General features: G+C 38.9%; 4 protein-coding genes across 8 annotated transcripts; 2 read left to right on the plus strand and 2 right to left on the minus strand.

The window, feature by feature from the left end:
* Nucleotides 1-898: 898 nt before the first annotated feature.
* On the minus strand, nucleotides 899-3,437 carry LOC103456013 (protein NONRESPONDING TO OXYLIPINS 2, mitochondrial-like). 3 transcript variants are annotated; one of them, XM_008395636.4, is made up of 3 exons: nucleotides 3,207-3,437; nucleotides 2,893-3,050; nucleotides 899-1,154 (listed from the first exon to the last, which is right to left on the minus strand). In XM_008395636.4, the coding sequence occupies exons 1-2, from the start codon at nucleotides 3,335-3,337 to the stop codon at nucleotides 2,903-2,905; spliced, it is 279 nt and encodes a 92-aa protein (XP_008393858.2). In that variant the 5' UTR covers nucleotides 3,338-3,437; the 3' UTR covers nucleotides 899-1,154; nucleotides 2,893-2,902. The 3 variants fall into 3 exon arrangements, with proteins under 3 accessions (XP_008393858.2, XP_008393859.2, XP_008393857.2); XM_008395637.4 differs by having other exon boundaries at nucleotides 2,932-3,050; nucleotides 3,207-3,436; XM_008395635.4 differs by having other exon boundaries at nucleotides 2,875-3,050; nucleotides 3,207-3,435.
* A 585-nt stretch (nucleotides 3,438-4,022) lies between these two features.
* Nucleotides 4,023-7,076, minus strand: LOC103456014 (uncharacterized). 2 transcript variants are annotated; one of them, XM_070813852.1, is made up of 8 exons: nucleotides 6,903-7,076; nucleotides 6,329-6,538; nucleotides 5,422-5,482; nucleotides 5,239-5,275; nucleotides 5,056-5,133; nucleotides 4,856-4,928; nucleotides 4,680-4,719; nucleotides 4,023-4,490 (listed from the first exon to the last, which is right to left on the minus strand). In XM_070813852.1, exons 1-8 carry the CDS (start codon nucleotides 6,933-6,935, stop codon nucleotides 4,441-4,443), a joined length of 582 nt encoding a protein of 193 aa, XP_070669953.1. In that variant the 5' UTR covers nucleotides 6,936-7,076; the 3' UTR covers nucleotides 4,023-4,440. The 2 variants fall into 2 exon arrangements, with proteins under 2 accessions (XP_070669953.1, XP_070669954.1); XM_070813853.1 differs by lacking the exon at nucleotides 6,903-7,076 and adding an exon at nucleotides 6,646-6,858.
* Nucleotides 7,077-8,558: 1,482 nt separating this feature from the next.
* LOC103456015 (uncharacterized) lies at nucleotides 8,559-9,651 on the plus strand. Its single transcript, XM_008395639.4, has one exon. It carries the CDS (start codon nucleotides 8,735-8,737, stop codon nucleotides 9,476-9,478), a length of 744 nt encoding a protein of 247 aa, XP_008393861.2. The 5' UTR covers nucleotides 8,559-8,734; the 3' UTR covers nucleotides 9,479-9,651.
* A 983-nt stretch (nucleotides 9,652-10,634) lies between these two features.
* On the plus strand, nucleotides 10,635-13,844 carry LOC103424708 (ultraviolet-B receptor UVR8). Of its 2 annotated transcripts, XM_070814883.1 has the most exons (4): nucleotides 10,635-11,039; nucleotides 11,558-11,599; nucleotides 12,122-12,207; nucleotides 12,283-13,844. In XM_070814883.1, the coding sequence occupies exons 1-4, from the start codon at nucleotides 10,766-10,768 to the stop codon at nucleotides 13,591-13,593; spliced, it is 1,713 nt and encodes a 570-aa protein (XP_070670984.1). In that variant the 5' UTR covers nucleotides 10,635-10,765; the 3' UTR covers nucleotides 13,594-13,844. The 2 variants fall into 2 exon arrangements, with proteins under 2 accessions (XP_070670984.1, XP_070670983.1); XM_070814882.1 differs by lacking the exon at nucleotides 10,635-11,039 and having other exon boundaries at nucleotides 11,558-11,677; nucleotides 12,049-12,207.
* The last annotated feature ends 257 nt before the right edge of the window (nucleotides 13,845-14,101 follow it).

Genomic DNA, 14,101 nt, shown 5'->3' on the forward strand with positions numbered 1-14,101 from the left:
TATCTGGCAGTCATGGCTCGTTCAGTGGGTAATGGATTTTTAGTATTATTCTGGGTCACGCGATATCACTATTCTAAGATAGACTAAGGAAAGGAGAAGTGTTTAAATTCAAGACGTAATGAGTTGAACAACAAACCCTATCCATCATTGCAATTCAAAGACAATGACTTGCAACTACTAAAACTGCACAGACTGAAGTGCAAATTCACCCAACTATAAAGAATCAAAATCGCCCGTACAAGCAATAACAAGACAGTAAAAATCGAACACATGATCTAAGGCGAAAAAATAAAGTATTATTAACCACTTGAGCAGTAAATCGCTTGAATACGAAACAACCGATTAGATTTTGGTTACACTTCAATCATGTTTGGAAAGTGACACATTGACAATGAGTTCCGTACATGCACATAGCTTGGATCTGAAAGCAGTGTGTAGATGCAGAGGACCTTGTATAGAGAGAGAGCGCACATGTAAGTGTATTGTGTGATGGAGCAGTTAGGAGGCATTGAAATTGGGACTCAGGCCAAGCTCTTTTTTCAAACAAATGGGAAACAATTTGGACGTTTTCAATTTATCACATCGACCGCCCCGCATCCTCACCTGCCCTTCACGTTTCCTATTCCTAAACCTTTTATCAAATTTCATGCTACGTGGCAGAAACCCAATTGCCCACCTTGGCAACGGCGCCTTTACTTAACTTCCAGGTTAAAAGAGAAAGTTGGAAAACTGTAACTTACAACACACGTCAAAATATCACCCTTTGAAATTTAACAAAATCATCACTATTATTTTCTCCTCTACATTGCTGCTGTGCCGTTATAGAGTATACGAAAAATCCCGAAAATTCTACTACGCTGCAATGTATGACATGCATGAGTGAGTGTACATCGGTGTATAATGGAAATTTCTGTGGTAGCCATGGGGAAGGTAAACAAAATATTTGAGGGAGAATTTAAAAAATTATAGCAACGAGTCAGAGAATTCATTTCTCGCAGCTACTGTGCTACATCTTCAGGATACAAAACTGTTTAGAATTTAACTCCAATGGATGATGAAAAGGACTTGCTGGTAGCAGAGGTGATGAGACTGATCCATTGGCCTCTATCTTCCAACTTCTTCAATCTCTTATCGAGGCACGCTGAGACCTAGTTCTGAATGTATTAAAGAAGCAGAAAAACAAGCAATGAGTTATAATCAACTGATAGTAGCACATCTTACTAAAAACGACTTAAACGAGTAAACTACCTCCTTATCAAACTGCAGAACAAACTAAACCAGACGTATAATCAGTATTACTACATGAAGTGCGAAAAGTTCAGTGGTTGCAAACTACTATTAGAAGTTGGTAAATGAACCTATTTTGATAATTGAAATATCTTATTAGGAAGGGCAGTCAGTAATAATAATAAAAACAAACATCCATGCTTCTGTTTACCACTCTGTGCATATATAGAAAAACTGCGTAAAGGTTAAGAATCAAGTGTTGGAGACCCAAAGAATGAAGGGTAATTCACTCATAAAACAATATTATTGTTTTCACATCTATCTTCAGCCTTAACAAAGAGGATGGAGCCTCCCACATACTGACTATTGACGTCAGAATGGGAAAAACACACAATCTTCATCTGATGGCTTATACCCAGAACAGAATTAGGTTTTCAGGATTGTGATTAGAGAAAAAGTCAACGACAGTAGACATCTAGAAGTTAATTATAGTGCATGATTAAATAAACCCTTACATATCACCAGGTATTCCAGCATGGAATTGTAATTTTTACTATCACTATCATATACAATCCATGAAACGAATATGACTCATTTAGATTGATAATGTTCAAGCATTCATCAAACCTAAATAGACAATACAAAACAGCTTAGATGTTAGCACTGAACAAAATGGTTAAAGTGACGACCGTGTCCACGTTTGTAAGGACTTAAATGTCTGGAAAACAAATTGAAGCTCAAACTCCGACCATGACTTCACAAGATCATCTGGGGAAAAACATCGAAACATTATGAAACTGGACCTCAAGAATAGGAAATTTAGGGTAGAGACAATTGCTTCAGTACAGTGCATGGACTAGATGCATACCCCTTTTTCTCTTTTTTTAAGACTATAAAGATTATTTGGCATTAGTTTCTCAAAATACATCAGATGGACAAAATTCTTCTTGAAAGTTCCTATTATGTGGTATGGGGTGTGCAATTTGGCTCCAGGCTTCCATGCATAAAACTTTTGATGAAATCTTTCTTCCCATGCATAGAAGTTTAAAAGTCACTGGCTTTAATCTAATAATTTAAAAGTCACTGGCTTTAATCTAATAATTTAAAAGTCACTGGCTTTAATCTAATAAAGGAAAACACAAAACCAATCAAGTTTGAACACCATTGGCAGCATGAAACACCTACCATCCCCAATCTAGGTGCCATAGCTAAAATTTGAATCTTTCCGAAAGCTAAAGTATTATCACAGGTAACACATAACAATAGACAAATTCAGAATTGTGACATGTTGTATGTTATTTACTTGAGCAGTACTAATACTCTACCAGTTTTAGATGTTATTTACACTCTCAATTTTCTAACTAGGTGGTCCAAACTTGCTTCTGTAAACTTAATTATCAGACCAAAAATATGGCTAGAAAAATCACAATAAAAAAAAAGAACTCAAGTTTGCACAATCTGAGTAAGAAGCTAATAAAGACATAAAGGTTCAGACTGATCTACATGAATACCAATTTTCTACCTCTTCGTTTCACAGATTTTGCAACGACGAGTAAACAAATTGAGCATTATAAACTGAGAAAATGAAGATCAATACAAATTCAGGATTCAAATTTTAGCTAGCTATAGAGTAAAAAAGTTGCTTACAGATAATAAATACAATACATTGGAGAAATCAAACTCCTGGGTTTGCACCAAGCGTACCCTGAGACAACGACCTTGAGCTCCTAGAGTCAATGCCAAGGCACGACGTGAGCCGAGCTGAAGACACCGCCGTGTGAAATGGAAGCAGAGATTGTAGACAACCCAACTGCGGAATCGGCCTGAAATTCAAAAATATCGAAAAAAAAAGTCAAGAGCTTTGCTGATTTGAGGAAATCCCCAATTGAGAAAACGACCTGAAATCCAAAAGTTCGACAATAACCAATTGAAAAATTCCCAAAGACTGAGAATTTTACAGGTTTGAAGGCTTCGCGTACCTTGAGAGATTGATTGAAGGGCGGGTGGAGGGGAGAGAAGACATGGGAGTGGCCTTGAACGCCGGTTTGTTGACGGCAGATTTGAGAAGAGAAAAAGCCGGCTTCGAGAAAGATCTGCAGCGAGAGGCCATTGGAGCACTGGGCGGAGAATGAGCGGAGTTAGGGTTTTGGGGTTTAACACTCACAGCGGTTGGAAGTTGGAACTTGGAGAGGCAGGGATTCTAGTGGGGTTTTTGCATTTTTGGGAAAATTACCAAAAGGTCATGGAGAATATTATTATTTCACTTAGCCAGTGTTGGGTGAGAAATTATATTGTGAATTACGTCAGTTGGGTAAGACAATGTACTAAATTTTTCTGCGCCCAAGTTCTTATTTTTGTTTCCGTAGGTTAGGTTTAGAATTCTATTTTGTCAAAAGTACGGGAAGAAAAAAATTTGTCGTAGTTAAAACCAATTAGTCACATAATAATTAACAAGAGATTTGTATTGTTGGTATTAAAAAAATACAGTAGCTTAATAGATTAAAAACTTTCACTTCTAGAAATGTATATTCTTGCGTTAGTTTTCTCTTCTCGTATCGCTTGTATCAAACAAAGTGGTTTTATGGAAGGGAAAATATTGGATTAATGTTTCCTTTTAACAAGAAAGTGTACTGGGCTCACCTTCTTTCCCCAAACAAAAAGAAGATTGTTGTAATTACTTTCATCACATGACGCTTTTGAATGGTGAAATTGGAAGCTGTAAATATTAGATTGTTGTACATTTACATCTTTCAATTTCACCATAGAAAACTTCAGGCTGAATTCTTCACAAGCAATTACCAACAGTAGATTCATTGCCCAAATCGACGAGTTTTCGTGTACACAATTCATGCTACATTTCGGCAGTCAGGAGAAATGAATGATATTAATAGACCTAAAAATTTTACAATTTGTCTAGCAAGCTACACGTCCACCTTTCCTTCCTATCTTACCTCCGTCCGGGATGGAGAGGGGTTAGGTCTACCGGGAACTTAATGGAAACCTACTAGAGAACCAACGACGTTTTTCCTTTGGATAAACACTAGGGAGAAGAGAATCACGTCTGGCCACTGCTTGCAACGTGATGTCAACCACCGTCACCTTGATTTACATTTCAGGGCCTCAATTAGAGAGGCAATAAAGAAGAAGAAAAAGCTACCCACGAATACGAGAGAGACATGAAGATGGAGGAAGCCTTTGCTTTCTACGGCACTATCATAGAAGAGCCTGTTTCCCAGTCACTGAATCTACTGATTCTTTTGGTCCTGCACAAAAACTGAGTAATGAGAAGACAGTGACACCTCTCGCTGTTCTTCGGTTATACATTTAGTTATGGGTGAACTTAAAAGCAAGTAATGTAGAAAGCCTAAATAATCACTAGACAGCCATGTGGTAATGTCAGATTTTTCTGTACTCTAAAATCTAAAACATATTTCCAAGTGTGAGATGCATACCAGGTCCAATGGCAAGAACTGTCTTCGATCCACTCACAACCTGGGAAAAATAAAGTGAAAGTCAAGATCTCAACTACACTTATGTCGAAAATCCAATACTCCTCACAAATATGCAGTTCTCGTACTAGTTGCAGACTTCAGAGTAATTTTGTACTTGCATGATTACAATATCTTACCTGTGTTCGCCCTGCATCAGCAACGACAAAAGTTGGAATGCCAATGTTCTCAGCTGCTTCCTTCAGCTTATTCCTGATTTAGAAAATTCAAAATTATAACAATAAAGAGTAAAATCTTAGCCCCACAATTCATCCCAATAGAATCGTATTTATTTATGTTATTTAGAAGTCAGAAGTTCAGAACAACATCACCGACTTACATTTCTTGTTGATTCTTGCATGTAACCACTATTTTGGGTTGCCCGTATTGCTCCCACTGTCTCAAAAGGGATCTGTGGCTGCAGTGAATATATACTGTTATAGCGTTGATATAATGAAACTTGTAAATAAGTATATGACTCGTGAGAGGATCCACTGAATCAGCAGAAACCACTCATAATCACCTTTGCATCAGTTCTGCATACGCGCCAGTGGCAGCATCTGCAAGTTTGTGAAAGAAATATTCATTAAATGGTTCAGCAAAAGGTTTCGAAGAATAAGGTGTTGAGGTTGGGAGAGGGAGTCTCTCACAGAAATCAATATTAGATGCAAAAACATATGTAGAGTAGAGAATCTAAGGTACTTACGAGCACACTGAGATGCAATTTTACCCGTTGTCATCTTTAGGTCTCGTCTAACTACCAGTACCTGTCATGAGCAGTTCAGCACTTGAAATCAGAGAATACATCAACAACCAAAATAAGAAACCTATTAAGCAAAGGAACTCAAATCATTTATTCATTACTAATCTGATAATAGTACTACGAAGTTAACAACCTCTATGAGATACGGGTATGGCTATTCATTGGCATTGGTAGAAAGAAAACCTGAAAAACACAAATGCGACATACAACGGTTCCCCCAAAACATGGGATGGTAGCTTTCTTTATTATTTATAACTTTTCATTTTTTAAAAACAAAAAATCAGACATTTTTCTTTGTGTGTACAAAAGAGGCCAAAGGAGGAGGCAGAGGTTCAGACTCTGGCCTTAGTTGTAGGGGCAAATGCTCTCTACCACTGGAGCCATGACACCTAAAACTCAAATGGTCTCGATGGAGGTATTAGTCATAATTTTTTTTATTTTTTTTTATTTTTATAAAATATCATTAGGGAAAGTTGCTCCCAAATTCATGAGTTCCACTTTGTTATTGTTGCATCTCATTATCGATGCCACTAAATAACCTTACTCATCGACACACAATGACACAACGCGATTTAAAGAGCATGCTTATTTGTCTATTGTCTATATCGCCCTGGCCAACGAGATTCTGATATAATTAAACAAATTCATTCATCAAGTTTTCTCAATGATAAAAAAACCAGACCCTCTATAATTAGGCCTATGCATCATGTTAACAAATATTAAGAATGCAATTATGCAATAAACCAACAATAACACTATTCCACGCAACGATTATTCAAAAGCGAATAAGCCAATAGCATAACAACTCAATAGGATTAATTTTTAAGAACATGAGGCTCCAAAGACAAACCATTTTAAGTTCTTCACCACCATTGACATTGCTTGTGACCAAACTCCGCTGTTGGAGCTGGCCTACCGAAGCAGTGTTCTTCTTTGATCGACCCTTACCAGGCTGTGATAAATCCAGCAACAACCCAAGGATGAAGCCAATGACAACTCCTGGAATGAAGTTCTCTGGCTTAAAGCTCACTGCCAACCATTCTCTTTCTTGCTTCTGTGGCTGCATTCAGTAACACCCATGACAGTAAAATCGATACCAATTCCGGAAGTTAGCAAATTAGGATAAGAAAGCGAACTATGAAATTGAAATTCTCCTAATTTTGTTACCTGGGTCATAATAACTAGAAGAAATTCTCACTGAACCAAACTTATAAATTTATAATACAACAATATGGGCTCTTTCAAACTTTCTGATTGACCCATACGAAAAAAGAAGCAATATTTTCTATTTGGAAGCTGGGAAATCCGTGTGTTCTCCATTTTCCCGGAAAATTCAGAAAACCGAACCCAGAAAATTTGGAACCAAAAACGAGAGAAGGAGAAGTAAAAGTGATGAAATTGGAAGGAAAGATAACAAGTAGTACCTTGTTTGGATGCTGAGAAGCGTTTCGAAACATGGGTTTCGTTCAGTGGTTTGAGTTGAGAGCAACGAAGACGAAGAGTAAACTGCTCAGTGCTCTGAGAGAAGCAGAGAGATTTTTGGTGGGCTTGTAAGCCGGAGGATGAGGGTAAGGTAAAGGTAAGGTGAGGGATGTCATAGGGTTAACTCCTTTTACCGTTTTCATTTTATCTTGACCAATTCAGCAAAAGTGGGCCCTTTTCGTGCCAACAAAGCAGTTTTAACCCTTTTTTTTAAGAGAGTTTTAACGAAACACTTATGGTATTGTTCACTTTTAACGAAAAACCACATTTTTACCTTTCCTGGTACTATTCACTACACCTTTATTTGTCATTTTTCGTTAAAACTAAAGTTTTTTGGACTTTTCGTTAGTTTTTTTTAGAGGTATTTGTTGATTTGTCCCTAAACTTGTATGAACCTGCCAATTTTCTCAATTGAACTTTAATTTTAGCTAATTACCTCCCTAAACTTTTATGATTAGCCAATTCCCCCTCGGCGTTAGATTTTAAAAACTTTCATTCAATTTTTCATCCATCCGTTTTTTAATTGTTTTTGCCCTCATATAGTTGTTTTCGTGATCAAGATGGATGAAATTTTTGATGAAATTTTTTAAAATCTAACGTTAGGGGGGAATTGGCTATTTATAAAAGTTCAAGGGAATAATCGGCTAAAATTAAAGTTCAATGGGGAAATTGGGTAATTATAAAAGTTCAAGGGGGTAATCAGCTAAAATTAAAGTTTAGGTGGGAAATTGGCAGCTCTATACAAGTTCATGAGGTAAATCGACAAATATGCCTTTTTTTTAACGGAATAGTAAGGGTAGACGGTAGATATTCTAGAGAAATAAATTGAATTTAAAGAATGAGGATCCCCGGGATCCTCAAAATTGTGTCCGTTTATCGTACATCGTGTGGTCAGAAATCATTTTAAATACTTTTATTTAAAATTAAATATGAATAATACTTTACAAAAATTAGCCACACGATGTACGATAAACGGACAAGATTTGAGAATCCCTATGAGAACGAATTTGAGTTTCAAGAGTATTAGATGTAATTAAAGTCTTAGTGGTTGAAAGGCGTTGAACTCTTGCATGACGGCGTGAGCTTGAACTCCGTCGATAGTTAATCTAACAAAATCTTTCGTTCGACAAAAAAAAAAAAAAAATACAAATATTTTTGTTTCTTTAGGGCCTCAGTCGTTCAAACTCACAAAACTTTATGGGTGTAGGCCCAAAAGAACCAACATGTGGACCTAAGTCACCGTACATACATTGTCATATAGTTTTAACCAACTGACCTAACTCATATGCGTTTGTAACCTATAATGTTAATAATCTTTTCTTACTATAATATGTTGCGTGTACTCTAGGGGACACCCGAGGCTTGTTCAAACAAAAAAAAAAAAGGACCGAAGTGGTGGAATATGTGCATTCCCAAGCGGGGAACGCAAGAATCGTCCAAAGAGAAAGTATATACAAAAGGTTGGTAAGAATTTAGAGTTATATAGGCTCACTTTTTTGGGTGCTAGCTAATGCATTACAGAAAATAAATAGTCTTGGAGACCAATTTGCAAGTGCAGAAAACAAATGGTTGCCCTATAACGTGGCTTGAGGGTCTACCATCACAATCCAATTCCCTACGCTCCCGCTATCCCTCACGTACTCCTCCATCTCACACAAAGAATCCCACCATTCCCACATAACAAACAGTTCTTTCCCATTTCTCACATTTTTTGTTCTCCAACAATACAATCACATTTCCGACTGCCACCCTAACTGCATGCGTAACTGCCCTAATGGAGTCCGTCGCCTCCAACTCCTCCCCACAAAACCACCGCCTGGCCCAGCGGCCGCGAACACGTATCATACCCACGCAGCCCTTCGCCGACCGCATTCTCCGAGCCCTGCACCACAACCTCCGACTCCTTCACCACCGCGAATCCAACTTTTCTGTGTTAGGTGCCACGGGGAATGTGTACACTGTCTCCTTATCCGCCACCCCTTCATGCACGTGCCCTGACCGTACAACCCCATGCAAGCACATCCTCTTCGTGTTCCTTCGAGTGTTGGGCCTCCCCCTCGATGACGCGTGTCTGAGGAGGAAGACGCTGCGGTCGTGCCAGGTCAGCCGCCTCTTAGGGCTGCCTATGCTGCCGGAATCACTGGCGGCTGTCAGCCTTCGAGAGAGGTTTCATCAGCTGTTTTTTCAGGAATCTTCGTCGACAACAAGGCCACGCCATGACCTGGAGATTGAAGAGGGGAGGAGCTGCCCTATTTGTTTGGAGGAGATGGCGGGAAGGGAGGAGAGAGTGGTGGCTTGCGGGGCGTGCAGAAACCCTATTCACGAAGAGTGTTTGATGAAGTGGAAGCGGAGCAGCGGGAGAAGGTCGGCGAATTGTGGGATTTGTAGGGCAAGGTTGAAGGATATTAATAGGATTATGGAACAGGATAAGTACTTGAATTTGGCTGCTTATTATGCCACTAATCATGATCAAGATGACATTGACAATGCTGATGAGGGTCTATATGGTAATCGTTGATCGATCCAAATAATCTTTCTAATGTAAATTAAACTAAATTATTAGAAGGGATGATTTATAATTGTAAATAGATTGAGGGATTATGTAGATTTGAAAAGGAAATGACAAATTGCTCAGGGGAAACTTGAAAATTAACAAAAATCTCGAAGAGATGGCCAAGGGTTTACTATTAATTACTCGAACAAATATTGTCTTCAATTTTCATATTACTGTCTACAAGCAGGCATGAGAAGTGTTAGATTTTATCCCAAAAAGATAAGTGTAAAAATAACGAAAATTACGAGTATTTTGAAAGAAAATGACAAAATAAGTGTTTTTTGCATAAATTTGATGAAACTATAGTATTGCTTAATGAAAGAGATGGATGCTGACCAATTCATGCACATTCTAATGTGAAAGAAAATATGTCGTGTCACTTAGTATACAGACTCGTTACGCCTTATAGAAAAAGAAATGTATATTCGATGCCATGGTAGAATCTCTCATTGTATTGTGAAATGAATTGACATGTCTCGAATTGTTGATTAAGCAAGAAGTTAACTATACATTCAGTTGTGACAGATTTAGTCAAATATAATGATCAATTGTTTGACAAGAAACAGAATTAAGTGGATAAGCTTCTTAATTCCAGTTAAGCATCTGACAATCACAACTTCACACTACAAATCAAGAAATAGATTAGCATTATCAAGGTCGACTAAAGTCACCTTGAACAAGACCCAAGTTTTATTTTTGTTTCACATTTGATTTACGGTGTTTTTCAATTGGTTGCTCGTAATTGCATGGAAATTTCAGGTGTTTTCGTCACCTTCTTTTAAGCCCTTAGTCATAATAACAAACAATAAGGACAATAACAAAAGAGAAGTTCGTTGTGATCATCGAGCTGTCAAAATACAATACCGCCTCATATTATACCGAATGTACAAAAGGACGATTTGTCGGTCATCAACAAAAAAGAAACAATTTTATTTTTTATTTTATCAATTAATAATATTTAGATTGGATAAATAAATAAAAATGAGATAAATAAATAAACACGAGTGCGTAAAAAGCGTGGGAAATTCCAAATAAGAAAATATTACGGTTAAAATGTGCTCAACTGTCACATAGGTAGTACATATCTCTCAAAATTTTAGCATATAAGGGGTAACTCTCACTGGCATTTTGTCATACATCTGGTCAGCAGGGTCATTGCACAGAGAAATTCCTGCAAAAGAAAAAGACCTCTGCTTTTTTCATCGGCATTTTCTCAAACACCTTATCTTCTGGGTCTCTCCAGCTCCAAAAATGGAAGAGGAAAGCGCCAGTCCTCCGCACGGCCGCAACTTGTCTCGCAAGGTGGTGGCGGTGGCCGCCGGCGAATCACACACTCTGGCTCTCACCGGCGATGGGTTTGTGTATTCGTGGGGAAGAGGCATGTTTGGGAGGCTCGGGACCGGTTCAGAATCCGACGAGCTCTTCCCTGTCCGAATCAAGTTCAATGATCCTCGCAGTGCAAAAGGAACGGGGCTCAAATTTGTGGGAGTTGCAGCCGGTGCCTACCACAGTCTTGCTCTTGCTGGTCAGTTTTCAGATTTTGATCAGATTTTGGTGTTTTCTACCGTTTAATGTGTGATTAATTCTGATGGTTAAAGTTCACAACTTTCCTCAGTAGTGGGTTAGGCCGGTTGGATAGGGCGGTGTGCCGGTCCTCTTGCACCAAAGTTTGAATCCCGCTTCCCGTAGATTAGAGTAGTTTAAATATTTTCTTATTAAAAGCTCATTACTGTCCTCCATTTGCATACATAGAAGGCAAATTTGAAGTTTTTACTGGGTGCTATTGGCATTTAAAATGCTCTTTTGTTTTTGTTTGTTACAGTGATGGGGTTTTGTTCCTTGACAAACTTCATGATGATAATATAAATAAACCAACTATACAGGTTAGTGTTTAGTCAATAAGTTAGATATCAGGGCCAAGAACATGCATCTGGGAATAGGTTTAGCCGGAATCTAGTTCGAAGATTGAAGTAATACAACAATGAAATAATCGAACGCTAGACATGATTCTGCTGTGTTCTAACTTTAGTTTTGTGGTGGCAGATGATGGATCGGTTTGGTGCTGGGGTTACAACATCTGTATCCTTCATTATAGGGTTACATATTAATTATTAATTCAATGCAACGAAATAACTTACTTATGGAAATTGAAGGTCGCACTTGGTGCGATGGCAAGTGCCTTCGCCCATGAGCGGTAGGTCTCGGGTTCGAGACTTGGGAGCAGCCTCTCCATAAATGGGGGTAAGGCTAGCCGACATTTACCTCTCCCAGACCCTGCGTAAAGCGGAAGCCTTGTGCACTGGCTACGACCTTTATATTCATCACATAAGGTTTGTGGTATCTCTTTTAAGAGGTCGCACTTGGTGCGATGGCAAGTGCCTTCGCCCATGAGCGGTAGGTCTCGGGTTCGAGACTTGGGAGCAGCCTCCTCATAAATGGGGGTAAGGCTAGTCGACATTCACCTCTCCCAGACCCTGCGTAAAGCGGGAGCCTTGTGCACTGGGTACGACCTTTTATGGAAATTGAATCCCTAGTATTTGCCTTTGTGTTTGCTCCTCGTTTATATTGTTTAAGTTCTTGACTGTTAAATGGATGGCCAACTGGGTGTAAATGGAGAAAATTCTTTGGTGCCCTGCTTGCTGGAGCAGTTTCTTGTTGGGGGATCTGCAACGGAGAGTGAAGTGCCACTTAAGGTATTGAAGAAAATTGTATTCACCGAAATAAATACCTGATGAAGATAAGAACCTTACATGCTTTTTTTGCATCAGGTTTGTTCTGTTAAAGCTGGAGGAATGACGTCCCTAGCAATTGATAATCTAGGTACCCTTTGGGTGTGGGGAAATTTCCCACATGAAAGCAGCAGCAATGAAGGTGGGTTCTCTCTGGTGAGCAGTTTCACCCCAACTCCTGTTTGGGATTTCCATGGCCACGTTGTTGTGAAGGTGGCATGTGGAAATGAGCACGTTGTGGCCCTGGTTTCTGCCGAAGAAACATATAAAGGTGAAGATCTTGTTTGCTTCTCTTGGGGCGGTAACAGCCATGGCCAGTTAGGCCTGGGGGATAAAGAGAGCAGGAATCGTCCCCAAATAGTAGAACCTTTTGATCACGACTCCTCTTTCGCAGTTTATGAGGTAGCATGTGGGGCATTTCACACGGCTTTGCTCACCCACAAAAAAAGGCCAAGTGACACATTGGAAAGTATGTGCTGGACTTTTGGCCTCGGAGAAAATGGGCAGCTCGGGCATGGAACCACCCGAAGTGGATTGTCTCCTGAACCTGTGAAAGAGTTGCCACAGTACGTATATCTGGTGTCTGTTGACTGTGGCTTATTTCACACTAGTGTTGTTTCGTCCGCGGGAGATGTGTGGTCGTGGGGAATGGAGAAGGGTCTTGGCCTATGCCCAGATGCGAGTTTTAGTAGGACTGATTCGGGGGATGCCATTTCTCCCCTACAGATTAATGAATTGAATGGTGCAAAATTTCAGGATCCAATCCAAGTTGTCTGTGGGGCTGCCCATACTGTTGTTGTTGCAAATGATGGATTTAAACTTTGGTCATGGGGGAGAGGAAGGAGTGGGGTTCTCGGAAATGGTAAGACAACTGACTGTTATTCTCCTGCTGTTGTCTTGTGGCCTCCGCTTGCAGATGATTTCAAGCAAGAAGAATTCAATACTGTCGATAAGAAAAAGCCTCTTGATGACGGAGATAACACTGGTGAAAGAAATTTGACAGAAGACGCCAAAGAAGAGAACAGGTTGTCTTTGGCAATGGAAGAGATGAAGCTTCTGCAGTCAAAACTTTCAGTCATGGAAAAGTATACTGGCATACTTCATGGTTCAATATTCGGAAAACCTTTTAAAGAGCAGGATATTCCAGTCTCGTTGCAGAACTCGGGTACTTATGACATTGCAAAGGAATGGGAGAACATGTTAGAGTCAGCAGATCGGGCCAATCTCGTCAGGCTGGAAAAGTTCTACCGGAACATGCTTGCTGGTGTTAAAGACAAGCTAATGAAGAGAAAGATTCAAGAGATGATAAGGGAATGTCTCGGTTCTTCTTCGATAAATCCAGGCGTGTAATTCCAAAATATGAAATACAAAGGCAATGCAAATATGTTTGAATTTGTAATACAAATCTCTTTGTAGTTTGTACAGAAACTTTGCCCAGTTGGTTTTCCCAAGTGCTTGATATATGATGTCAAGTGAGAGTTTGATTAGAAAATAAAGAGATTATATGTAATTGTGGGGAACAATCCAAATTATTTGTAATTTGTGAGTAAAGATATTGGGGATCATGTAATTTGTGAATAAATATATTGCGGTCTATAAAATGTGATCTCTCTATAGCATCAATTATCGAAAAAAATCCAAACTAAATGAAAATTGAATTGGCTGGAACTAATGATTCCACTCAATTGTAATTAGGTTTGATTATTACTAAATGCGAATTCGTACCAAATTATTATGATTATTAAGAGAGAGTCGAACTTAATTATGACATTTATAACCATATAATAATTAATCACAATTGGATAGATAAGAGCCGTAACTATAAGCTAGAAAAAGACAACAATGGCGCCTGGATAAC

This window comes from Malus domestica, chromosome 15, assembly GCF_042453785.1.
Source record: "Malus domestica chromosome 15, GDT2T_hap1".
Taxonomy (NCBI): domain Eukaryota; kingdom Viridiplantae; phylum Streptophyta; class Magnoliopsida; order Rosales; family Rosaceae; genus Malus; species Malus domestica.

Coding starts and splice junctions, on each gene's coding strand:
- LOC103456013 (XM_008395636.4), bottom strand. CDS start 3,337: ATGGCCTCTCGCTGCAGATCTTTCTCGAAGCCGGCTTTTTCTCTTCTC. Junction 3,051..3,206: donor CCTTCAATCAATCTCTCAAG/GTACGCGAAGCC, acceptor TTTGAATTTCAG/GCCGATTCCGCAGTTGGGTT.
- LOC103456014 (XM_070813852.1), bottom strand. CDS start 6,935: ATGTTTCGAAACGCTTCTCAGCATCCAAACAAG. Junction 5,483..6,328: donor GTGGTGAAGAACTTAAAATG/GTTTGTCTTTGG, acceptor TGCTCATGACAG/GTACTGGTAGTTAGACGAGA. Junction 4,929..5,055: donor TGCAAGAATCAACAAGAAAT/GTAAGTCGGTGA, acceptor TTTCTAAATCAG/GAATAAGCTGAAGGAAGCAG.
- LOC103456015 (XM_008395639.4), top strand. CDS start 8,735: ATGGAGTCCGTCGCCTCCAACTCCTCCCCACAAAACCACCGCCTGGCC.
- LOC103424708 (XM_070814883.1), top strand. CDS start 10,766: ATGGAAGAGGAAAGCGCCAGTCCTCCGCACGGCCGCAACTTGTCTCGC. Junction 11,040..11,557: donor CCACAGTCTTGCTCTTGCTG/GTCAGTTTTCAG, acceptor TTGTGGTGGCAG/ATGATGGATCGGTTTGGTGC. Junction 12,208..12,282: donor AGAGTGAAGTGCCACTTAAG/GTATTGAAGAAA, acceptor TTTTTGCATCAG/GTTTGTTCTGTTAAAGCTGG.